Source organism: Quercus lobata, chromosome 11 (genome assembly GCF_001633185.2).
Source record: "Quercus lobata isolate SW786 chromosome 11, ValleyOak3.0 Primary Assembly, whole genome shotgun sequence".
Classification (NCBI taxonomy): Eukaryota; Viridiplantae; Streptophyta; class Magnoliopsida; order Fagales; family Fagaceae; genus Quercus; species Quercus lobata.
In genome coordinates, this window is record NC_044914.1 from 9,725,462 (window position 1) to 9,752,792 (window position 27,331).

The window sequence follows — 27,331 nt, forward strand, 5'->3', positions numbered from 1 at the left end:
TTGCACTCAATTGTGAACCGCCATGCCTCAAAACATCTCTGTCCACTCGCTTGCGGCCATGGCTAGGTCTAGCCACTAACGGATTAGGTCCTGGTTATCTTTGTATCCTATTTTATATAAGCTTTTTGAGACACTATCATGGTCCTTCCAAGAGAAATAAAAATGTTTTGAGTTTATAAGTGAAGGACAAGAATAACATATTTTCAAATAATCTTATCAAACCAATCATTACATTTCCAGGTATTCAGATTCTCATGTGTGATTCCCAAAATGTTGGATGGCGATAAGTATAATGGATTCCTCAATCCAAAAACCATGCTATTTCCAACAACACAAGATGTCTTCTTATTTTATTTTATATATGAAAAGATTGGATATTCAATTATTCAATACAACAAATGGCATTCCCCGCTAAAAAATACAACAAATGGCATTCCCAGCTAAAAAAATACAACATATGGCATTCCCAGCTAAAAAAAATTACAACAAATGGCATCAATGCACTTATTCAAACTTAAAAAAAGAATAGATGAACTAGTGGTTAATGAATGTATTTCAGATCACACGTGCACAATCTCCTGCTTCACATATCATTACCTCTTTGTCGTTTATTTGGCTAGCAAACTTTGGTTGAACCTTGCGATATTCCTCCCTGACAAATGAAGCAGCTTCATCGGCACGATCAGCATCTACAAATGCAAGACAGCAGCCTCTAAATCCAGCCCCACTAAACCGTGTCCCAAACACGCCGGGAGCCCTCAAAAGGATTTCGTACAGTTGAATTAGTGGTTCACAACCTACAACAATCACGACAGTTTGGTTGGTCATCAATTACTTTGATGCTTCAGAGCATTTCAAGGGCCAAAACAGTATTAATAAGTACCCACACGTCCAAGCTACAAACCTCAATATGGAAAATTTCTAGTCCTAGTCAATTCCATCGTTTCAAACTAAAATCTCCAAATTAGTAATTGAATTGTGAAAGTATTGAAACTTGATTGAATTTCAACATTGAGATAACATCTAAAAATTGAACTAAATCAAGATAAAGTCATGAAAACTATGAAAAATAAGGTGAAATATATAAAGAAAAGCAAGAACAAAAAAATTCCCGAGTGTTGCAATGTTATTATTCCTGTACCTCTTGGCAAAAGTTGCGACCAACATATTTGAGTTGGTAAGGGAAAAAGCCTTATTGCAGAATATAATACAAGCACAGTTTATTTCTTTGATATGGTGAAAAAGTTATATAGTATATACATTCATACACTCAGAAGCATCATTTATTTCTAATGTCAATTGTCTACATATACAGGAGAATTTTAACAGGAATTTAGGAGGGTTCTCATGCTGTAATTTGGTTAGCATCAGAAGTGGAAAATTTAAAGTTGATCCTATACTTCATTTCAGAAGAGAATTTAAAATAAATAATAAATTAAAAAAAAATGCACCAAAATTTTATGCCCAGAGCCACCCTACTCAACGTTCATGCTAAAAGCAAAGAATGAGAAAACCAATACTCTTAAATCAGTTCAAGATCCAAAACTGTAAATGGGACAATTCAACCTTCTATTCATGTCTACTAACTTGGTGTGCAAGTGGAACCTCAGGAATGGAAATGACCATATAAAAAACATGGAAATACTGCAAATAAACATAACTTCATAATAATATATTGATATATAAAAGAAGATTTCAGTTACTTCACATAGAATTAATTGGAGTAAGTAAAAACTAATTGCTAAAGGTTAGTAACCATATGGCCCCTGAACTCACAAACTGGTTATCGCCCATTCCAGGAGAGAAGCGGTACAGTTGGTTCCGCTTTCAGAAGTGGGAAACAGATCTAGCCATTAACAGCAAGACTGACAATACTTCTAAAAGAAATGCTTTTATAAAGAAAATTAAATGTAATTCTGATTATTTTCACTTTAAATAATAAAAAATAAATAAAATAAATAAATAAAAAAAAAACTTAAAACAAACTTTTATCATTAAAAAATGTGCTTTTCTTTAGTTTTTTTCACAACAGGGGCAGAATGATGAACAAAAGCTAGCAGCTATGAACACTGGAGATAAATTTATACCAGATTCATATTTACTGATAGAACTTAAACCCAACGCTGAAATAAGGGTCAATGAGAGAATATTAGGAAGACATCACCAAAGATAACCAAACCAAAATAATACTAAACGAGGTCAATTTGCAAAGTTCATGTAAAAATCAAATTAATGATATATTGGTTTTAAAAGTTCACAAATTGATATTTCAAATGCTGGGGATTGTCTCATACTGGACCAATCAGGAGTAACATATTAGACTAACCCTTTGCCTTTTCTCATCACCTAAAAAAAAGACTGTAATTAGAATGAAGAAGTGCCCTCACAAATGCACTTCCATAATTACATAGTTAAAATCAGCAATATTTGTGCACTTACAACTGCACACCCTTAAATATGACTTAGGCCATCTTGCAACTGTCAGAAATTAGAAATATTTGACCTCAAACACACATTTTCAACAGAAGAGAACCTTTCTGCATTCAACAGTTGGACAAGGGTAATATATGTGGATGTTGAGCATACTTTAAAAGAGCCTTAATAACTTGTTTTAGGTCTACTGTCCACATTAAATGCTTATTATCTACATATGCATTATATGTCTGTCAAAATGCTAAATTAAATGCTAAATTAATTTTATCAATAGCTATATATGCACACACATTTTATATACATATATGTAAGGACTCAATTCGTAATGATCTTAAATTGGTATTGGGTTAGAACGTTAAAGGCCCAAACAATAAATTTGTAGAGAGTGGGTTAAGAGGCTAGGTTTTGGTGAACAGACAGTCGATAATCATGGTACTCGCGATGATCGCACAGGGGTGAACTGAACTTATTTAAGAAGACTTTCTCCTCGGCTCGGCCTGAGTGACTCCGGTCCTCAGACCTCGTCTAAGGAGCTTAATGTACTTATTATCCTTTTTCACGTTAGGTTACAATAGTCCTAGAGACGGTACATAATGCCCTCTCTTTCTTTCTTTTTTCGCCCCCTTTTATGGATGAATTCTTACATTATATAGCCCCTCTCAGTCGATCATGACCTTCCATCTGTTGATTAGGCAGGTAACTACTCGAGTGCTTGTCCCATCAGCCGCCTTCCCCCACTTTCTGTTAGTTGCAATAACCGAAACCGCACTATTCAAGGATCTTTTCCCATTAATGTGGCCAGGACGTTTGCTGGCGCATTTAATGTGGAGATGACAGTTTTTCCTTGAATCGTTCCCACACTGTACCCCAGGCGAGTCCTACTGTATTCGTCCTTTCTTATGGGAGTTCTTTGAGGGCTGCCTTTGATGGCGTGCCATTCTTCCCTTCTAGGTTTTGGGATTTCGAGGACAGGATCGTCCTCGGCTATATCTCTAAGCCATTTGGACTTTCGTTGTATGTTCTCGGCAACAACTCTCCTCGACGTGGGCCTTGGGCCCTAATGAAAAGTGGGCCGGGTTCACGAATTCTCTGGCCCCACAATATAAAACCCAAAGCTGCAATGAATTAATTAATGCAAAAACTTCTGTCATTTTTGTTTACCTTGTGAGCTTCATAATATTCTGGTTGAACTGTTTACATTCAGAAAAAAGGAAAAGAATCAAAATCATTCTACAACAGGGCAAGAAATTTGAAATTCAAACTTGAGAAGCTTGTCAGTTCAACAAAGTGAAATACTTGCCATTTGATAGGATAGGCTCCATTTTGTTGTTTCCAGAAGCACTATGGAAAGAAGAAAATGATATTAAATATGATTTTACAGTAAACATGATTTTCTTTATGTATTTAATTTCAATATAAATGACATAGCATAATCAGTTAAAACATCTCACGCATAATGAAATAATTTTGGGGGTGTTATAGAGTTAGCATTGAGGCAGGTTTTGGAAGGCACATTTAAATCTGATTTGAGTTTTGCTGGTTTCAGAAATAATATTAAACCCAAAACTGGTTCAGGTTGGACTTGGGATGTCTTATTTTCTAATTATATAAGGTTTTGGCTGGAGTTCCCTCACCAAACCCTAAGGAAATCTGTTCCTACTCAAAGTTGGTACCCCAAGGTTAATTTGCAAGTAAGGCCTCAAGAAGGCTTGTGGTCATGTTTGCTAGGATAATGGTTAAATGATTAAATTTACCTTTCCCTATAGTTTTTAGGTACACGTGGTAATTAATCATGGTATTAGAGCATGGGGTCTGAAAAGGAACTGTGGAAGCCTGATAGGTTTCTTCAATAGATCTAGTTATTTGGTGGGAGGATCCTATTTGTCCTTTATTTATTTTTTATTATTATTATCATTTATTTTGGTAATGAAGGTTTTTAGTAAGAATGTAAGGTAACTGTTTACGTGGAAGAGGAACACATGCTTCCTGGCTTCTTAGCTAGTGGTTTTGAGGGAACTAAAACTTTGATGTCTCCTTTATTATTTGAGATGATACACAATTTTCAGCAAAGCTTATGCAGAACAGTTGTTCAGTCCACATAGTGTTTTGTTTTGTTTAATTTGAAGCAGTTTCAAGCATGAGAATTAACTTGGGGAAGAGTAGTATAACAATTGTATAACATGGGAAACCTTATCTCCTTTGTGTTCCAAGCACTTAACAGCATTTATCATGCTCTTTTTGCTTTACCTTTGTGTTATTTCTACATTTCAGCTGCTGAGATTACAGTTAATTCTACTTCCTAAACCACTCATTACCATTGCCAGCCCCATTTTATAAAAGTTTCCTCTAAAATCCTCTTCACATATAGTTATGACTTATGAGTAATATTGTAATAGTAGTGAGGGTATTTTGGTAATATTTTAATTTATTAATAAACTAAAAATAATACATGTGTATTAGGATTAATTAATTTTAAACTCAAGTACAATTTTCTGAAATCACTCTGGTAACAAAGTTCATTCAAATTAAACCAATCGGGTGTGGCTGTCATGAAATCCAGTTTCTCACACCAAGTTGTTTTGAGCTTGATAATTCATGAAGGTGCTATAACTGTAAGAAATACATGCATATGAATCAGATCTAAATCATATAAATAATCCTAAAGATATCTGAAAGTAGGTTCTGAAAAAGGAAGAAAGTGGATCTTACTTGAGAATAATTCTTGCAGCCTCTTGACACTCTGCAACTCGGCGATTATATCCAGGGTTGGTAGTCAAAGCCTGCTTCAAGCCTGAAAATGCCAATAATATTTTGTATGCTTTCTGCGACTCAGTTTTGTAGGTTTTTGGCAGCTTGGGTGGGTGTACAAGCTTATGTTCTTTGGTCTACAAATGCCAAGTGAGATTCAGAAGATGGAATAATTCTAATGAATATGAGAATAAGAGAATATCTATTAACTTTCAAAATTGAAGCAGGATCCAATATATTTGAAGTTCAAAATTTAAAGAAATGGTTATAGACAAAACCCATATTGCATTACAAAGAAACACATTATACCAGCATGGAAGAGATCCCATAATTTGAAGATGCACAAAAGATAGAAGGCATATCATATACAATAACAATAAACATTCTGTCCTACATGTTGTGCTTGTGCCAAGTGGCTCAGCGTAATGTTACAAGTCATACAATGTATTTTTTCTATATAGCTCATTAATTATAAGATAGTTTATTCTAAATGAAATTCTATTCTCATTAATTATATTAAGAGAGTTTACTCTAGGTAGATTATACTACCAAAGTTTCAAAAGTATAATACTATCGCAATTAAATTATATTACTAAAAGTTTCTAGAATTCAATTTCATTTATTTCATGTCTTCCACTAAATATTCAATGTATTCATTATATTAAATGTATTCATTATATTACTCGATTGATTAAATGAGATCGCTCCTGTTTATAAATAGAATATTATAAAAGTAGTAATCTTAGATATATTACCAATTAGGTTTTTTCTAAACGGAGTCTGGATACTTCATTTTTTTGGTCCAGTCGAGCCAACCATAAATTATTCTAATTGATAATATTAATCTGATACCCCTACAAAAAATAAATAGGATGAAATTGTATTTCACGCTCCAAACCATCGCACTGTAAAAATGGGATAGGTTCTATCTATGGTCATTGGGGCCTCCTAAAAAGATCTACTAAATTCATCGAGTTGTTCCAAAGGATCAAAACGGCCAGTTATTAATAGAATTCCTTGTCGACTCTCTGTAAAATACTCGTTTGGACGAGGGCTTCCAAATACATCGTAAGCTAAACCCATGCTGACGAATAACCAACCCGCAATGAAAAGGGAAGGTATAGTAATGCTATGAATGACCCAGTATCGAATACTGGTAATAATATCAACAAAACAACGTTCTCCTGTGCTTCCAGACATGCCGAGCTCCACGTATTCTTGTACAGTCAAAAAGGGGATCGATTCCGTAAAAGATGAGATCAGTTTAAGAGAACATTCATTATCTACTTAAATAATTTTAATCATCTCCCATTATTACTAGTTTTAATATAATAATAGTGTCCTATACATAGTACAAGCACCAAGTGGCTTAATGTATGTGTTATACATTGCTCAATGTACTTTTGTTTTGAGGCTCATTAATTATTATACAGATAACATGGGGGAACGATATTCATGGGTATGTTCTTCAACATCCTTACCCACGTGAGGATACAAGTTGTTATACAACAGTGGGCAATGCCCTAGTTAGTTTCTAGCAAAATGTCAAAGCATAGAAGCAGCAATCCAGACATTTTTAACGATTTCTTGGAAGCCAGTAGCTCTAGGATCCTAACAAACTGGATTGGGGCAGTTTTTTTAATCTTAGGGTTTTGGATTTCGGGAATCTTAGGGCTTGATTTAGGACTGAAAAATTGGGGGAATGGGGGAAAAAAATGGTAAATGGTTTGGGTATTTTGGTAAGAACATCTTTGTTACTCAATTGCCATGTCATGTGCCACATGATTAAATAGGTTTACACCAACAATTTCTGTTAAAAAATATAGCACCGGCCATTGAATGGATCCATTGGTACTGAAAAGATAAATAAAGCCATAAAGGACCAACTTGTCATGAACTATCTTAGAGGGATCAACTTCAAACTCGGTGATTTTTTTTTTGATAGGTAAAACTTGGTGATATTTTTAGGGACGAAAATTATAGTTTAGCCATTAAATTTTTTTATAAATTATACTATTAAGCAACTGTTTTCTTTGATGTACATATAATTTTTAATTAATCCGTGAAGAGTTAAGGGACAGTAACACAAAAATGAAAACATAGATCAGTGAATCCTTGAAGAATAAATAGATGTGACGCGCGCACACACACACACAATTACCTATCAGTTCCCTAAAATCGTACTCATTAAAGCCTTTAACCCTCATACAACAAATAGCTTCGAAACTACCCATGAATTCAATTTTACAGTTCATGGGTACTGTTCCCAGCAGCCAGACCAGCAGCCAAAAACTGGGGTTCTTTTCCATGTAAACACAAATACCTTTCCTTACTCTATTTGAAACCTGAATTTCCCTAATATTTTTCTAGCCTAATAAGACAATCCTCTCTACTATTTTCTGCCATTAAAATCCTGCAACCTTTAATCTTATTTCCTGTCCCTTACAACTTTCTACTTTATTTTCCAATGCTTTAAAATATGAAGAGGCACAATATTTTACCTATACTTTACTATTGATTAACCTTAGAAACATCCCTTGCCTGCTTTCCTACATTATTTTGGTGTCGGAGCATTTGTCTCAAGTCACTGGGCCTCTCCACCTAATAGCTTAAGCTTTTAGTTACAGGTTATTGGATTTTGTGGGGGAGGGGGTGTTAAACTAAGTGTTCCCCTTATGCACGTAATTACAGGTCTATGCTCTACTAGGTCCCCTCTACCTTATAGTTTAAGCATTTAGGCTAGAAGCTGTAATAGCATCCCCCCACCCCACATGCATGCACGTCCTCCACTGCAGAGGAGAAAAAGGGGGGGGCGGGGTGGGGGGAGGGGGTGAAGAAAAAGAGAGACAGAGAGGTCTTCGAGATTTCATTCCTCAATCCACTATTCTGTTCCTGTATCTCGAGAAAGCACTAGAATGTCATTAGCACTAGCCAGCTGCACTTTTTTATTCACTTATGATGAAGCAATAAGAATATACTCCGTTCCACTAAAAGAAACAATCTGCAAAGTTACTTTTGTACTTGTCAGATTCAGAATTGCAATTTCAAGATTTTTTGTTTCCATATACCTTGTGAACTTTGTACATAGCTTCATTTTACGTGTAAAATTTTACATGTTTCCCAATATCCAATGAACTCCAAAGAGAAAAATATCAGGTTCAAAAATGATGGGCCAATCAGAGGATCCAGAAATATACACTTTGTGAGAACCAAGTACGAAGCCTATGGGCCTTGGATTATTATGGGCTCACAATCTATTTGTAGTGGGCTTGAAGATTTCCTACTATGGGTCGTTCTCGGCAGAGACTCAAAGCAACGCCCAGTTTGATGTTCACTCTTTCACTCTTTTCTCTCCCAAAAAAAAAAATCCCCTTCTTCTCCCATCTTTCTTCTATTTATAGCCAAGGTTAGTGGGAAGATCATGATTACAGCCACCGTTTGTGCCATTGAAGGTCCAATATCATTTGATTTAAGTGGATGTTTAGGTGAGAGGGCGGTGCTGCATTTATGATCTTGGAACTTGATTCCATCTGGACCGATAACGCTCGGCAGCACCGTCTCCCGTGCATACCACATTTTCCCGGGAATGACTCATGTACATGACCGGAAACGTTTGACCGAGCCCACCTTGGAACTTAATACCCTACACCTGTTTGTTATTTATGAATCCCCGGGAATGGCGTAGGACGACTGGACCTTTCGGCTGGGCCTGTGGCCAAAACCAGTACGGGACAAGGCCCAGGGCCTGTATGGGCCTGGGATCACCGCACTGTACAATTGGGGCAGGGCCCGGGGTCTGTATGGGCCTAAGGTCTTGGTGCCGTACAATAGCCCCCCCTTGATTCATACTCGGTCATCGAGAAGAATCAAGGAGCAGCATGGGACCTTTTGACCTCGGGAGTCTTTTAGCCTGGGACTTCTGACCGTCATTTCTCATTTAATATTCATCTCAAAAGACGCGCCGTTTCGCGGCGCCAGGCGCAGTCGTCATTATTGCTTGACGGTTCGAGGACCGAAGCGACGTGCGGATTGGTTATGCTTGGCGTTCGTTGGACTGCTCGTAGACCGCGCCCATTTAATGCTTGATTCAGACGCTTCTTCTTCCTCCATTCACTTTTCTTTCCTCTATAAATAACCTCCCTCTGAACAGCATCCCATTTTTCCTCTGCCAATCTTTAGAGCTCTTTTTCTCTGCCGACCACATTTCTGTGCGCTTGCTTACCCAGTGTTCTTTTCCTCCTTAGAACCCAAAGTAAGTTTTTCTTCCCCTTCCTTTTCCTTTCAACTTTCATTTCTTTGAGTTTACTTTCGTATTTTTAGGCGTTATAGATGGGTTACTCTTACCTCCTAGAGTCCCCGGCTGCTTTGGCCACCTTTAGGAGTAAATTTAACATTCCCAATGACGTGGATGTGGCCTACTGCCATGAGAGCGATATTGAACTCCACCGAGGGCATGGTATAGCCTTCTTTCCTTTGATGTCCATTCTAGAAGGTGGGGTCAGGTTCCCCGTGGATCCCCTCTTAATAAACACACTCACTTACTACGGGCTGTGCCCGGACCAACTTCCCCCCAACTTTTACCGGGTAGTTAGTTGCGTCAGTAAGTTGAACCACACCTTTAACTTACAGTTAGACCACCATGACATTAACCAAATGTATAGGCTCTGTGGGAGCAAAGCCACCGGTTATTACCTAAAGACAAGGGATGCACGGGTACGGCTGATATCATGCCTACCTGATTCGAACAGGAATTCCGCCAATGAGTTCGTTAGGGTGAGCGGCAATTGGTTTGCCGGGGAGTTTCCTTGCCCCCTTACGCCGCGTGAAGTGGGTTCGTTCCATCCCCTTCATATAACTGCTTTCTTTCGCCTCTCTTTTTCTTCCTCTCGGTAAAAAGAATTTTTATGATTAGAGACTAATGCGTCATTTGATCTTTTGCAGACGGCAAAGTGTTTGTGCAGGACCTCAGAGTCGTCCACGCCAAAGACTTAAACTTCGTCCTCCGCTCTGAGATATACGTGCATTGGGACGGGCAACTCCGGGCTTCGCATTTGATCCTCGGTGTGGAGCCGGTTTATTCTACTTGGCAGCCGTTCAAGCAGGCCCTGATAGTTGACAGCCCCCTGCTGTCGTATATAGACGTTCGGTACGTGAACTTTTTACCGCCGAGTCTTACAACCGGGGAAGCGAGGGAATTTGGCCGGCGGGTTACTTGCGCAGACGAGCTAGCCCCTTTGAGAGACGAATCCGCGGAAAAAGCATCCCGGCGCATCAGGGAGTTAGCCCACGAAGCCGTGCAGCAAGGCCAAGCGCAAGAGCAGCCAATCCCCGAGAATCCGGCCGCCGTGAACCAACAACAAGTGATAGAAGCGGCCGCCCTTTTAGCTAGAGCTGCCCGGCCTAAGGGAAAGATGGTATCTAGAAAAGTGCTGTCGGTAGAACGGTTTGTGCCCGGTGCCCGACAATCCAATCAGCCCCCTCCTCCAGAGGGCCGGGGTCAAGTGCCGCAGCCTTCACCCCCACCGCAGGCCGGACGTGCCCGGAAGAAGCAAAAGGTCACTGATCAACCTTCCACTTGCCCGGGCGAGGTCGCTGCCCAGACTCCTCCCCGTCCAACAGGTGGTATTGTTATCCGTGAGCCGCCGACTGAAGCCGGCACGGGGGGCGCGTCCTCCTCCCAAGTGGCTCCTGCGTGGGAGCCGAAGATCCTTCTGGACGGCAAACCATTGCCGTCAACCGCCTGCATTCGGATGTGGGATAAAGGCGAGGGCGGCCGTATTGCCCAATCTTTGGCCGAAGCTCTCCAACTTCCGGAGGATGTGCATGCTTTCGAGGATGGATCCGAGGAGTCCGTAGGGCGCCGGTTAGAGTGGCACGCCATTGCGGTAATTTTTTTGTCTATCTAGTTCTTCATACAGGTTTCCTTTTGTCTTTTTTCTAACTTTTGTCCTTGCTAGGCTGCTCAAATGGCCCACATTGTGGCTGCTCGGGCAAGGGAGCTTGCTGAGGAGAGCGAGCGCGAGAAGGAGGCGCGCGAGGCGGCGGTGAAAACGGCTAAGGAAAAACTGAAGGCCGCCGAGTCTGCTGAGAAAAAGGCAGCAATTGCCGAGAAGAACCGGTCCCTTGCCGAGAAAAGGTGTGCGGAGCTCCTAACCCAGCAGAATGAGACGGAGCTTAAGCTAGCCCAAGCTATCAGCCTTAACACCTCCAATGCCGAGGAGATAGCTGACCTTAGGGCAGGCTTGGCAGCCGCGGAGCAGAAATGGTATGATGTCGGCTTTGCTGATGCCGAAAACTCTGTAGAGCCGGTGGTTGCTCGGGCTAGGAATATGGGCTTTGAGGCCGGGTGGTTTGCCGCCCTTCAGGCAATGGGCGTTCCTGAGGATTCGCATCTGAGAGACCCCGGCCAAATCCCATTCCCGAGCCCCGCCCCTGCTGCTCAGGGTACCCCGGTGGCGATTGACGAGGAAGAGACAGCCAGTATGAGGGAGCTGGTTGAGCAAATCGATGCTCACGCCGAGCCTGAGGAAATGGAAGTCACCAGTATCCCGACTGTGCAGGAGCTTCTCGGTGAGGCCCCGCCTTTTTCTTTGGCCGGCCAGCAGGAAGTGATACCACCGAACCAACCTCCCCGCTAATTTTGCTTTTATCTTGCTTGCTCACTTTCATTTTATTAGTTTTACTTGCTCACGTCACCGGGATGCGGTGACCGAACATTTGTTTTATTTTGTTGGTTTTATTTGCCTATGTCACCGGGATGTGGTGACCGAACAATTGCTCTACTTTAATTAGAAGTCCGTTTTCTTTTTCCGTTTGAATTTGTCGAATGAAATTATCTCTGTTCGTGTTTTGCTTGAACCACGCCAGTGCTATGGCGGCTTAATGTAATAGTACCCCCGAGAACCATTTACGCGGCGCTTAGTGTATTTTGAGAGCGCTTTTTGACTTAGTATTTGAAAAAGGGTCGGGTTAGGCTTTGGCTGAACCGGGAATCGAGCCGAGGGTCAGGTTTTCGTACTTAGAGAATTATTTGTAGGTTTCCACCTGCTCGGCGATAGTGATCGAGCCGAGGATCAGGTTTCTATCCTTAGATTATTATTTGTAGGTTTCCGCCTGCTCGGCGATAGTGATCGAACCGAGGGTCAGGCTTCTGTCCTTAGAGACTTATCTGTAGGTTTCCACCTGCTCGGCGATAGTGACCGAGCCGAGGATCAGGTTTCTGTCCTTAGATTATTATTTGTAGGTTTCCGCCTGCTCGGCGATAGTGATCGAACCGAGGGTCAGGCTTCTGTCCTTAGAGACTTATCTGTAGGTTTCCACCTGCTCGGCGATAGTGATCGAGCCGAGGATCAGGTTTCTGTCCTTAGATTATTATTTGTAGGTTTCCGCCTGCTCGGCGATAGTGATCGAACCGAGAGTCAGGCTTCTGTCCTTTGAGATTTATCTGTAGGTTTCCACCTGCTCAGCGATAGTGACCGAGCCGAGGATCAGGTTTCTGTCCTTAGATTATTATTTGTAGGTTTCCGCCTGCTCGGCGATAGTGATCGAACCGAGGGTCAGGCTTCTGTCCTTAGAGACTTATCTGTAGGTTTCCACCTGCTCGGCGATAGTGATCGAGCCGAGGATCAGGTTTCTGTCCTTAGATTATTATTTGTAGGTTTCCGCCTGCTCGGCGATAGTGATCGAACCGAGAGTCAGGCTTCTGTCCTTTGAGATTTGATGGTGATTCTTCCGGCGTACGGCTAAGGAATGAAAAATAGCTTATACAAAAGGATTCATCATGCTCTTAATTTCAATGGGATACAAATAATGGCTTACACCGATGATTATGCGTAGAACTTCTTCAAGTTGTTGGCGTTCCATGGTCGAGGGAGTGGCCTCTCGTCAAGGTCTTCCAAGTAGTAGGCCCCTGCACCCGCAATAGCTGTGACTCTGTATGGTCCTTCCCAACTCTGAGCGAGCTTCCCTGCAGTCAAGTCCCGCATGTTTCCCACTACCCTTCTTAATACTAGTTCCCCGGCAATGAACTCCCTGCTCTTTACATTTCGGTTGTACCTTTGGGCCAGCTTCTGTTGATACTCGGCAAGACGTATGGTTGCAGCCTCCCTGCATTCTTCTAGCCAATCCAAACGCTCCATCATCAGGTCGGCGTTCTGTACGGGGTCAAACCCGGCGACCCGTGCACTGCATAAGCTCACCTCGGTTGGTATGACTGCTTCCGAGCCGTATGTCAGGGAGAACGGGGTTTCACCCGTGGATCTCCTAGGGGTCGTGCGGTACGCCCATAATACACTGGGTAGCTCTTCCGCCCATCTTCCCTTTGCTCCGTCCAACCTTCTTTTGAGCCCGTTCAAGATAGTCTTGTTTACCGCTTCAGCTTGGCCGTTGCTTTGTGGGTATGCCGGGGTTGAATACTTGTTTTTGATGCCAAGCTTACTACAAAAGCTCCGGAAAGCATTGCTGTCGAACTGCAGCCCATTGTCTGATACCAGCGAATTCGGCACCCCAAACCGTGTAACTATGTTTTTCCATACAAATTTTTTCACGTCGGAATCCCGGATATTAGCCAAGGCCTCTGCTTCAGCCCACTTTGTGAAGTAATCTACAGCCACCAATACAAAACGGCGGTTCCCCGTTGCCCGGGGGAAAGGCCCAAGGATGTCAAGCCCCCATTGTGCAAATGGCCACGGGCTGCTGACAGGATTTAGCTGTCCTGCAGGTTGATGGATCATTGGGGCGTGCTTTTGACATTGTTCGCAACTTCGTACGTATTCGGCGGCATCCTTCTGCATCTGTGGCCACCAAAACCCCTGTGTCATTGCTCGGTGTGCCAAAGATCGTCCCCCGGCATGCCCGCCGCACACTCCCTCATGCAGCTCGGTCAGGAGCTCTTTGACCCTGTCTGGATGTAGGCATAAGAGGTAAGGGCCTGCAAAGGATCTTCGGTACAATTTTCGGTCTGAAGACAGCCAGTATCTGGGAGCCATTCGCCGAATCTTGTTGGCCTCGGCCTCATTCTCCGGAACTTTATCCTCGGCAAGGAAGTCTATGATCGGGCTCATCCAACTTGGACCAGCTACTGCCACCTGCGCAATCTCTACTCCGGCTTGGTCGGGAACATTCTTCACCTGGATGCTTGGCTCCTTTACAAGTTCTACCGTGATGAGCCTTGGCGTATCCTCGGTAGCCGATGAGGCTAACGTGGCAAGAGAGTCAGCGTGCTTGTTTTGTGACCGGGCTACCTGGGATATCTTTACCGTTCCAAACTGACTGATAATCTGCTTTGCCGCGCCGAGATAAGCTTTCATTCTGGGGTCCCGAGCTTCGAAGTCCCCAGTGATCTGATAAACCACCAGTCGAGAATCAGAGTAGATCTCTATGTCCTTTGCGCCCAGATGTAATACTGCCCTCAATCCGGCCAACATGGCTTCGTATTCGGCTTCGTTGTTCGAGGCTTTGAACCCCAGTCTGAGGGAGTGTTCCAGTCGTATACCCTCCGGGGTGACAATGACAATACCGGCCCCGGCCCCCATAGCATTCGATGCACCGTCCACAAATAACCTCCATGGGCGAATCTCCGTACTACAGATTATTTTGCCTTCATCCTTGGGTGTAAACTCTGCGATGAAGTCGGCCAGAACCTGTCCCTTCACCGAGCTTCTAGGCCGGTATCTTATGTCAAACGATCCCAACCGAGTCCCCCACTTGGCAATCCGCCCTGTGAAGTCTGATCTCTTCAATAGTGACTGCAATGGATACTCGGTGAGGACGAACACTGTGTGTGCCTGGAAGTAATGTGGCAACTTTCTCGTGGCGTGCACCAGAGCCAAAACTAACTTCTCGAGAGGCAGGTACCTTGTCTTGGCATCGACCAAGGTTTTGCTCACGTAATACACCGGCATCTGCACTCCCCGGTCCCTTAGCAACACAGCACTTACCGCATGGTCGGTGACAGCGAGATACATAAACAGATCCTCTCCGGGATCCGGGGCCGTCAACCTCGGCGCCTTTGCCAAATATTCCTTTAGCTCTCGAAAGGCTTCATCGCAGCTCTCGTCCCATAGAAACCCCTTCCACTTTTTCAGAAGCTGATAAAAGGGCCGGCAACGGTCGGCAGACTTGGAGATGAATCTGTTCAGGGCCGCTAGCATTCCAGTGAGCACTTGCACCTCTTTGGGATTGCTTGGTGGTTTGAGGCGGTTCACGGCTTCTATCTGGTCGGGGTTGGCTTCTATACCCCGAGTAGAGATCAGATACCCCAGGAACTTACCAGCCCCCACTCCGAAAGTGCACTTTTCGGCATTCAAGCGCAATTTATACCGACGTAGTATCTCAAACACTCCCCGGAGATCTTCGGTGTGCTGCGACTCAATTCTGCTTTTCACCACCATATCATCGATATAAACTTCAACCGTGCATCCAATTTTTTCTCGGAACATTCTCGTCATCATTCTCTGATACGTAGCCCCGGCGTTCTTTAGTCCGAACGGCATGACCTCGTAGTGATAATTCGCATTCGGGGAGATAAATGCAGTCTTTTCTCGGTCTTCGGGCGCCAAGGCAATTTGGTGGTAGCCCTGGAAGGCATCCAGGAAGCTCATCCTCGGATGCCCGTACGTTGCATCTACTAGCTGGTCAATCTTGGGCATCGGGAATGGGTCCTTGGGACATGCCTTGTTCAAGTCTGTGAAATCCACACAAACTCTCCATTTCCCGTTCTTCTTCTTTACCACGACAGTGTTTGCCAACCACTTCGGGAAGAATATCTCCTTTATGGCTCCGGCATCCTTCAGCCGCTGTACCTCCAGGTTTACTGCCTCGACGTGTTCCCTCGACGCTCTTCTCGGTTTCTGCTTCTTTGGGGGGAATAACGGATCCACATTGAGTCTGTGGACAATGAACTCGGGATCTACGCCGGGCACTTCATACGGGCTCCACGCAAAAACGTCCACGTTTTGCAATAAGAACAGCAACATATCTACCCTTTCCCGGTCGTTCATGCTTGTACCTATCTGGAAATACTTGTCAGCATCTGGGAGAATCCTTACCTTCAGCACCTCCTCGGCCACGTCCGCCCCAGCTTCCCCCTGGGGTTTCTGTAATTGCTATGAATTTTCTTTCTCGTTCTCCTCAGTTCGACCGAGCTGTTCGTTCTCCCACCGGACCGCGGCGACGAGGCACTGCCTCGCCACCTGCTGATTCCCCCTTACCACGGCAACTCCATTCTCGGTAGGAAATTTCACTTTTACGTGAAGGGTGGACGGGACAGCCCCCATTGCGTGAATCCACGGCCTTCCCAGGATTGCGGTGTATGGTGCGAATGATCGGACCACTATAAATGTAACTATAACTGTCTTGCCTTCCATGTTCACTGGGAGAGAGATCTGCCCCTCGGGAATTACAACCCTCCCATCAAACGAGACCAACGGCGTGTCATACTTCGCCAAATCCTGGGTCTTTAACCCTAGCCCTTCAAAGAGATCCGGGTACATGACGTCGGCTCCGCTTCCTTGATCAATCATCACCCTCTTTACCAGGAATCCGCCTATCCGGGCTGTCACCACCAAAGCATCGTCGTGGGGTTGGACCGTCCCCTCGAAATCATCTTCTCCGAACGAGATGGTCGGCCGTCCACCTTTTTTCTTCTTTTTGGATGATTCTCCTTCCGCGCAGGCTACTGTCAGTATCCTTTTAGCCGCTGCTGCCCTTCTTGGTGCGGCATGGATGACTTCGATTACCCCCAGGGGTGGTGGAAGGGGATTCCTTTTCTGTTGGGATCCCTGCCCGGTTTCTCGGTTAACGGAATCTGTTACAAACTCTTTTAAGTACCCGGCCCTTGCTAGCTGTCCGAGATGATCTTTTAATACCCGGCACTGTTCAGTCGTGTGCCCCTTGTCTCTGTGATAGGTGCAGTATAAGTTTTGGTTCCTCCGAGATGGGTCGCCCCCCATTTTGTTCGGCCACCTGAAGAATGGCTCGTCTTTGATCCGTTCCAGGATCTTGTGAACTGGCTCTTTAAACACCACATTGACCCCGTCGATCTGCCCCTCTGGTCCCTGCATTCTGAAGTCTCGTTTCGGTTTTGCCGGCAAAACGTTTTGCCGAGATCTCCCCACTAACGGAGCTTTCCCCCTGCTTTGCAACCGGTCATCTTCCAGGCGTTTGTACTCCTCTATGCGTCTCATCAGTTGCCTCATGTCCTCGGGGGGTCTTCTCGTCAGTGACTCCCGTAATTCAGAATCCTCAGGGAGCCCCATTCTGAAGGTGCTTGCCGCAATTTTCTCATTTCCTCCACCAATCTCGTTATAGAGTTCCCAGTATCGGCTGGCATAACTCCGAAGGGTTTCCCCAACCCTCATCTTCATGGAAAGTAGTGCGTCAACCGGCTGTTGCACCCGGCTACATGTCACGAACCTGCTGCCGAATTCCTGAATCAGCTCGGCAAAGCTGTGTATGGAGCCCTTCCGCAAACCATTGAACCATCTTAGTGCCGTGGAACCGAGACTAGAGGGAAAAACCTTACACATTAATGCATCGTTGTGCGCATGCAAAGACATCATGTGGATGTAATGGCTAACATGCTCCACAGGGTCTGTCCTTCCCTCATACGAATTGAATGGTGGTCGTGTGAATCTGCTCGGCATAGGGGCCCGTTCAATTTCATCGGAAAACGGTGACCGGGCAGCCATCCGTAGAGCCCGGCTCATTGCGTCCATGGAGGCATTGTGGTGTAGACGTTCTTCCGGTGATTCTGATCCTTGGTGATCATAACCGTGCGACCGTGAGCGGTTCCGTCGATTGCGTGGTTCCCGTGATTGCCGGTGCGACTCTTGGGAGCGCGACCGGTCTCGGGACCGATGCGTATTAGACCGGCTGGAGGCCTCACCCTGGTTTCTCCTTTGCTGGGAGTTGCGATTCCTTTCATCTCGCCGAACCCTTGCTTCCAGCTCTAGGTCCATTACCAGTCTGCGTAACCGTTCCAGCTCTCGGTCCCTTTCGTCATGCCGCCGATGCGCCGAGACGTCCGAAACCGTCCAGTGTGTCTGAGCCGATCCTTCTCCTTGTCCGGACCCTTCCTCCCTTCTTGAGTGCTCCCTATCTTCCCGCCTTTTTTGCCTTCTCTCCCTCCATGTTGACCCCCGAGAAGATCCCATGGAGCCGCTTGGTGCACGCTCCTCAGACATCCTCGTCGTTTGAGTCCCAGTCGAACTACAGCTTTGTAGGAGGGCCCCACGGTGGGCGCCAATTGTGAGAACCAAGTACGAGGCCTATGGGCCTTGGATTATTATGGGCTCACAATCTATTTGTAGTGGGCTTGAAGATTTCCTACTATGGGTCGTTCTCGGCAGAGACTCAAAGCAACGCCCAGTTTGATGTTCACTCTTTCACTCTTTTCTCTCCCAAAAAAAAAAATCCCCTTCTTCTCCCATCTTTCTTCTATTTATAGCCAAGGTTAGTGGGAAGATCATGATTACAGCCACCGTTTGTGCCATTGAAGGTCCAATATCATTTGATTTAAGTGGATGTTTAGGTGAGAGGGCGGTGCTGCATTTATGATCTTGGAACTTGATTCCATCTGGACCGATAACGCTCGGCAGCACCGTCTCCCGTGCATACCACATTTTCCCGGGAATGACTCATGTACATGACCGGAAACGTTTGACCGAGCCCACCTTGGAACTTAATACCCTACACCTGTTTGTTATTTATGAATCCCCGGGAATGGCGTAGGACGACTGGACCTTTCGGCTGGGCCTGTGGCCAAAACCAGTACGGGACAAGGCCCAGGGCCTGTATGGGCCTGGGATCACCGCACTGTACAATTGGGGCAGGGCCCGGGGTCTGTATGGGCCTAAGGTCTTGGTGCCGTACACACTTATATTTTAGTTTGTCAACAGCTATTAGATTTTAGAAACTTGATAAATAATCCTTTTACAATATTTGCCTGACTATCATTTTTCTATCATTTGAATCCATGTATCATGAATTTTCTTCATGAATAATCTCCACCTTAATGTTCATACAAGCATTTTGGTTTAATACGTAAAACATTTCCGCCTCATGAACATTCTAAATGATTCAGTAACAAAGCAAGCCTCATAAACAAAGTAGCCATTAGGTTTATGAGATAACAATAACATAGACTTCACTGAGTCAATACATGGTTAAGATACTGGATCTCAAGATACAACTCTGCACAACAAAAATAAAGGCATGACATTATCCTAGCGCCACCCACCCCACCCCACCCCCCCCACAAAAAAAAAAAAAACGGCGGCATAAACAAAGAAAAAGAAGAATGAATGAATGACATTCCCAAAAGAAATTGAATTAAATAACAGAACAAACACAGAAAGCAATACGCACCTAAAAGTCTTCACGATACACAATTAGTAGCATGTAAGACAAACTGGGAAAAGATCATAACTGAAATAGAATCTAACTCTGCACTGAACTTAAACCATCTGTTGTATCTAATATATAAAAACAAACATTTATATGAGTAATAGAATTCATAAATTACCTTTCAGTTCATGAATGTTAGACAACCCTGGCTTGAAAGCAAGATTGCTGATTGATCCAAGATGCCATTTCTCAGACCCAAATATTCATTTTCAATATACCTACATATGCACAAAAATGAAATTTAGAAAGGTCTAGTATGATAAAACAAATGGGATAAGTATCTGTCACAATGTATATTATTTTAATGTTGGCACCAAAATACCATGAAATACAAGCACTGTTTTTCATCTCTCTCTCTCTCTCTCTCTCTCTCTCTCTCTCTCTCTCTCTCTATATATATATATATATATATTTAAACACTAAGAAAAAATAAATGCAGCCTCTTCATCCCTAGGTTTCCAAGAGAAGCTAAGCATTTGTAATTAGCAAGATTAACATACCATGTACCTTATATATTTCTGACAATTGTAGTTTGCAGGTATGTTAGGATCACTGGTTTTAATGAACTACCAAGTTAAAATTAAAGAAAAAAATTATAAAAAATTAAACTGAAAGAATTAAAACCGGTGATCCTCAAATGTTGGAACCAGTGACACTCTTATTTAATTCTATGCCTGCAACTACACTTTTGACTGCATATATCAGACCTTCACAACATTTAGAGAGTACTCACGATATTGTGTAAGTGCAAGAAGCGAGACTGGAATTTTTTCTCTCTCATTTATCAAAAAAATCAATTTCAATTTCTTTTTTCTTTTCCCATAAAAGGTTTCTGAAAACAGTTCCTAAACCAATGCCCTTATGCATCCATTAACTTTTCCCTAAAATAAAATTTAAAAAACCTAATTAGCTATCATAGACATTTATTCTTGAGTTCCTTAACCTTAGACTTCCAAAGAGGATATTGTTTCTCTAACCATGCTATGGTGACACTATCTTGAACCTAGGACTTGAATGCAGATTGAATTTAGGTTTAATACACTCCAAATGGCATTTATTTGAAAATGATTTTGTGTTTGAAAGGTTGAGTAAATGCATGGGACAATGTTCATTCCACATAAACCTATTGGCAATTTTTTCTACGCTCCCTATACGTTAATCCTATTTTGTGCATTTTAATTCCTTTTTTTTTTTTTTTTTATAAGTAATAAGATTATAGAAATTAGAAAAATTGAGCCACCCAAGTATACATGAAATATACTGAGGTAGACAATCAGTTACAAAAATTGCATAAATCTATCAAATCAATAATAGAAAATAAAGAGAGATTCCTAATGGCTGACAACCAATCCAAAATAGTTCTAATAAAGAACAACTTAAGATCATGCATAGAACTTTTGGTGTCTTCAAAAATCCTACTATTCCTTTCCCTCCAGATGCACCACATCAAACAATGAGGGATAACCATCCAAATATGAGCATTTAGATGATGACAAAAATGACCTTCCCAACAAGCTAAAAGCTCAACAACAAATTTTGGCATCACCCATGAAACTCCAAACAAACCAAAATCATGGACCACAAATCTGAAGCAATACGTGATCATCAAATTCACCATTGCATTGCACATACAACACCAATCTATAATTCTTATCTTCCTCTTCCTTAAGTTGTCAATTGTCAAAATTTTACGTAAAGCTGCAGTCCATACAAAAAAGGCTACTCTTGGAGGGGCTTTTGATCTCCATATGATTTTCCAAGGAAAGGACTGCTCATTGGCGATAGTAGCAGCATCCAAAAGACGATAATAGGTAGCCACCTTAAAGCCCTTTTTCTTATCAGGTTTCTAGCACATTTTATTTTCCGCAATCCCCCTAATTCCCAAACCATAAATGGTATCCATGAATGTCATCAAGGATTCCAATTCCCAATCTTGAATGGCCCATACAATGTGTAGATCCAAGTGAAGAACCCCATTGGTGAATTGCATTAAATCCACTATACTTGCCTCCTTATTACTACAAACCCGAAATAACTCAGGATAGCAAACAGCAAGAGAGCTCTCCCCACTCCATTGGTCTTTCCAAAATTTCACGTGTTCCATCCCCAACTTCATATAGAATATGGCTTGACATGGATGACCATCCCTGTCTAATAGTTCTCCACATACCAACTCCATAAGGATCATAAACTGGATCAGAGCACCATCCCCCCCATTCACTACCATACTTCACTTCTATACTCATCTCCATAATGTATTTTTCTCATGACCATATTGCCACAACCATTTCCCTAACAAGGAGTCATTAAAAATCCTCAATCTTCTAATACCCAAACCACCTACCGAAAGAGGAGAACAAACATCTGCCCATTTAACTAGATGGCGTTTAGTCTCTTCACCCATACCACCCCATAAAAAATTTTGCTGCAGTTTTTCAATACGGCTAGCCACAACTGTTGGGATAGGAAACAAAGAAAGAAATAGGTATGCAAGCTTGATAAAGTATTCTTAAATAAAGTGACTCTACCTCCCTTGAATAAATATAAACACTTCCATCCTGCAAGTTTCTTTCGATCTTTTCTAAAATTGGATTCCAAATTGATCTACCTTTGAAGTGAGCACCCAAAGGAAGACACAAAATATCTGTAGGTATCTTGGAATGTCTAATGCCCCAAAACAATGGTTGAAGTCAGTATTTCTCTTCTTGCTGGGATATGGTCTCAATAATGGCTGGAAATTGTAGTGACTATAAAAACAATAATTAAAGTAACACTCAATTGACCAGTAAAGGCAAAAGCAACTTGCTGTAATGGCTAATTAGACAACGTGGCTTAAATATCCTTAACAAAGCCATAGACTAACCAAGCTTGAACCCAATTATTTGGACAAACCAATTTCTATTTCATATAAGTATAACCAAATTATTTGCAATAGCTCTGTCTCCTCCACCACCCTGTCTCTTTTTCGTGAAAGCTAAGTTTAAATACATACCCAGTGAATTGCACTCATGGGAGTTCATGTTCGTGATCTTGATTGATTTAATAATGATCATATGTCTACCTAAAAAATAGTTGAAAATTTCTGACAAACTTACCAATCATATTCAAAATTTTCTGTCAGAGATACCGTTAAGTGATTTGCACTTTCCAATGCCAACAAGTAAGCTATTCCAACCTGTCAAACATGTAATTATACAGATTAACTTATTAGATAAAAATAAAAGGTGCTACTCAAAAGCAATAAGGCATTGAAATAGCTATATAGAAAACCTTATGCAAACTAGACACAAACACAGCAAAGAAAATTGAATGCCTTAGATATTTAGCAATGGATAAATATGAAAAACAAAAATGCATTAAACTTGATTAACTTAATCATAAGTCCTAATTTCCCCACCCTTTATGAAGATAAGAGAGAGCGACTTTAAATTCAGCTCAGAAAATGAAAGACTATATAACTGATTGTGAACTTTTTCAATTCTACTCAGTAAATTTCTTGACTGTAAACACACTAACAAAAGCATGTGAAAAGGATAGAAACTCACAGCAGCAGAAGAGCTTAAGTCCTGAACTGTCAAGACCTTCAGAACCACATATGTATCCTATGATACCCTGCAACAATTGCAACAAATGATCTAATAGATGGATTCTGAAAAACAGCACAATCTTACAATAGGTGAAACAGAAATTTACTTGCATTCAAGAATTTTCCAAGAAACCTGATTAGCAAATAGTTTAATCACACCTGCCTTGCTTCTTCAAGTGCAGAAAGTGGTTTCCTTAGAGGCTCAGATGTCAAATTCATATAGCTTTTAGTTATGCCTGAAAAGATAGCTGTGGGATAGATTTGTCCAAAGTCTCTCTTTTTTTTTTCTTTTTCTTTTTTCTTTTTTTGGCATATTGGTGTCAGGACAAAATTGGTGTCATCTAAAGTTACTTCTCTGTCAGGTCTACAGTGTTGGATAACAACTCACACTTTTTTCTTGTTTCTAGACGGTAGACAATCCCGACAGATGGAATTCAAACTTAGTAAAACTAGCAGTAGAAATAAAGGGATTGTTAAAGTAGATGGTTGATAGATATTAAAGAGTGACTATTTTTTGTATCATGATTCAATTATAAGTAAAGATGAAAGGATTGAAGAGAATGTTTCTTGTAGAATTAAAGAGAGAGGTGCATATATGGAGCACGTTGTGATTGTAAAATACCCATAAAACTAAGTGGAGAAATCTTCTTTTATAAGCATTAAACGTGTATTAAAAGAGTGCAAAAAGGGTGTGGCACTTTAGTACACCAAAGGTATACATGAGAGAAAAAAAAAAAAAAAAAAAAAACTAATCTAAAATTTAACAGCTCAACAAAATCCAACATAGAAGAAAAAGTAAAGCAATTAGTAGTAGTTAGTTATCAACATCAACAACAACAAAGCCTTATTAGTAACTCAAAAGGATTTCGCACAGTTGAATTAGTGGTTCACAACCTACAACAATCGTGACAGTTTGGTTGGTCATCAATTACTTTGATGCTTCAGAGCAGTTCAAGGGCCAAGACAGTATTAATAAGTACCCAAAAGTCCAAGCTACAAACCCCAATATGGAAAATTTCTAGTCCTAGTCAATTCCATCGTTTCAAACTAAAATCTCCAAATTAGTATTTGAATTGTGAAAGTATTGAAACTTGATTGAATTTCAACATTCAGATAACATCTAAAATTTGAACTAAATCAAGAGAAAGTCATGAAACATATGAAATAAGTAAAAATTAAATGAGATTCTGAATTGATGAAAACTTTGAAAAATAAGGTGAAATATATAAAGAAGAGCAAGAACAAAAAATCCCCGGGTGTTGCAATGTTATTATTCCTGTACCTCTTGGCAAAAGTTGCAACCCCATATTTGAGTTGGTAAGGGAAAAAGCCTTATTGCAGAATATTAAGCACAATTATTTCTTTGATATGGTGAAAAAGTTATATAGTATATGCATTCATACACTCAGAAACATCATTTATTTTTGGTTAAAAATTATATTGTCTCTAGTTTTGGTCATCTAGCAAGAGTGACACTATTTTGGTCACTACTTGGACAATTTTTGGAGAACATCGACCTTGTAAATTGGAGTCCAAGAAAGGAAGTGAATACCTCTCCACCAAAAGACATTAAGATTGTCATAATAATGAGTTGGATGTTGGAAAAAACCTCCATTTCGATTGTTGACACGCTTGAAACTGTGGTGGCAGAGACGGACGTGAAGAACATGTCAAAGTCCTTAGGCCTAAACCAAGAAGTTCTTGGCTTTGAGACCATCGAAGCTAGATGACCAAAGATAGAGACAATATAATTTGTTGTCAGAGAATTATATTTATATTTATGGATAATAGTGTAAGAAGAAAAAGCCATCCCTCGTTAATATACATTTTCCCTCAAAAAAAAAAGTTAATATACATTGACGACCTAACTGTTAGCTCAGCTGTAGACTCCTAAAGTTGGACCTTTCCCACTTGAATAAAAAGTTAGAAGTATGCAAATTTCCCAATATAAAGTACATACAAATGCACGGCCTAGAAAAATTGTTTTTGTTTTTGTTTAATGGATGATTGTTTGGATTGTTTTGTTTCTGCATAGATATACATACATCTATATGCCATTTATTTGTTTCAACATCAAATATACGTGGCAGTCACCCACAATGATCAAGAATCAAGATATCATTTAATGATACTACCGCGTACCTTTTGTGTGATGGTCACTCCACAAGTATAAGTGCTTGTACGGTGTGTGGGGCAAGAACCAAAGTTTAAGTCTCTAGGAGGGAATTTTACAAACATATACATTTAGATTAGATTAGAGTATCATCTTCCCCTATATATGTGCGTGTGTGTGTTTCTCAAATAAAAAAAAGATTAGGATAGAGTAAAATTTCTATCATGTATATATATTAAAAAAAAAAAAAAGTTATCACTTAATGATACTACTTTTATTAACGCAATATGAAACATTTTTGTATCATTTATTGACATTTTGTGCAATATACAATTAGTGCAATATACATTTTGTCCCTTCTACACGAAGGGGAGTTCTGTTTTGGGTTTGTCTTGTTTATGTTTTTGTCTTTCTATGGATATCAAGCGTATCCATGGAGCTTGTGGGGTTTATTTGTTGGGCGGATGGGGAAAATTTTTTATTTTTGTGAGGAGTCTACTACATTTTCAATGTCGACTAATATGGAGGAATTCAGCCATACAGTTGGATACGGTTTTTACGCCTGAACCTATTGTGCCTGGTTTTTGCGAAAGGAATTTTCCACTCACATGGAAAGCCTTTCGTGATGCAAGTTGAAAATCAGCAACAAGGGAACTAGGTATGGAGGTCGGTCAGGTAGCAGAGTTTCAGGCGGACATCTGCAAGCTATGGTTACGGAGCAAAGGCACTCTGACTCCGGAACACCAGCAATTCTACTCCTCATTGAAGGCAATTCCAGAACCGGGGCATGAAAAAGTGGTTGTATATGTACCAGAATTCTATGAGAATAAGAAACCTTGGACAAGGAAAGCATTTCACACGGTAAGAATGGCCTCGGAAGTGACGGGCAAAGCATTGGACAGCGGACCGGAGAAGGTTCAGGCGAGCAGGGAATCTGAAGGAGACCGAGCAATAATTGTACCGTTGGGCACGTTACAACAGTTAGTGAATTGAGAGAGGCATTACACACGGTTCCAGTCATTCATTCGGATCAGAATTCTTTGTGGGTGTAGGCGTTGTAATCTGAGATATTAAGGGTCAGGGCGTTGCTTTCATGGATGAGAAGATCACTTTGTTTTAGGTCATGGTTTGGAAAATTTGGACACACTGGAACCGAGTCAGAACTAACCAACCTTGTTGCAATCCTAATCAGCTCACAAACATGGCCAAAGAACTCCTAACGGAATTCTAGGCGATGTAGCAACCTTCTCTACCATAGTCCACACTGATCCGAGTTCGTTGGAGAGCTCCTATCTTGGACATGGTAAAGGTCAATTTTGATAGTGCACTATTCAGTAGGGAGCAAAAATCAAGGATTAGAGTTGTTATGGCTAGATGTTTTAGTAAATTACACTACTCTCATGTTAAGAGAGAGCGTAATATAGTTGCTCACGTTTTAGCACATTTTGCTTTAACTGTTTTAGATTATAGTGTGTGTATGGAGGATGTTCCACCCCAGTTTCATTCTTGTGCTTTTAGCAAACTTTGATGGTATTCATTGAATAAAAGGCACTACGTTGATTCTCAAAAAAAATAATAATAAAAAATTTAAAAACCTACTAAGCAAAATTCTCTCTCTCTCTCCATTACCATAAGAAAGAATCCTAATCTTAAACCAAATTCAATGCCTTTTCATTTTTGATGCTCTTACCTAAGAGTGAAAGTGGCAATTTGTGTTCGCATGTCGGGTTCGTATCATGCCAAGTCATGAGTATTTGACTATATAGGTCAACATTAACTCGACATGTTTATTAAACGGGTTAAGATTTCTCAACCCTAACACGACTCATTTATTAAACGGGTTAGTCGTGTCGACCTATTTATCAAATTTTATCAAAATGAAAAAAAAATTATGAAAAAACAAACAAATAAATATTTTTAATATAAAATTCAGAACTAACGAATAATTGCATCACAAATAATCATTCAAAACTAAAGCATATCCCAATATCACAAATAATCAATCACAATATGTCAAATAAAATAAATCACAACAACTAATATGT

The 27,331-nt window shown here is 41.4% G+C and overlaps 1 protein-coding gene and 1 pseudogene across 2 annotated transcripts; one reads left to right on the forward strand and one right to left on the reverse strand.

The window, feature by feature from the left end:
* Positions 1-338: 338 nt before the first annotated feature.
* LOC115966364 lies at positions 339-23,392 on the reverse strand (annotated as a pseudogene).
* LOC115967379 lies at positions 8,741-12,203 on the forward strand. Of its 2 annotated transcripts, none has more exons than XM_031086459.1 (2): positions 8,741-9,433; positions 10,123-12,203. In XM_031086459.1, the coding sequence occupies exon 2, from the start codon at positions 11,148-11,150 to the stop codon at positions 11,817-11,819; it is 672 nt and encodes a 223-aa protein (XP_030942319.1). In that variant the 5' UTR covers positions 8,741-9,433; positions 10,123-11,147; the 3' UTR covers positions 11,820-12,203. The 2 variants fall into 2 exon arrangements, with proteins under 2 accessions (XP_030942319.1, XP_030942320.1); XM_031086460.1 differs by lacking the exon at positions 8,741-9,433 and adding an exon at positions 9,859-10,012.
* Positions 23,393-27,331: the final 3,939 nt, after the last annotated feature.

What these genes read in the sequence shown, in the direction of transcription:
- LOC115967379 (XM_031086459.1), top strand. Translation starts at nt 11,148, where the DNA reads ATGGCCCACATTGTGGCTGCTCGGGCAAGGGAGCTTGCTGAGGAGAGC.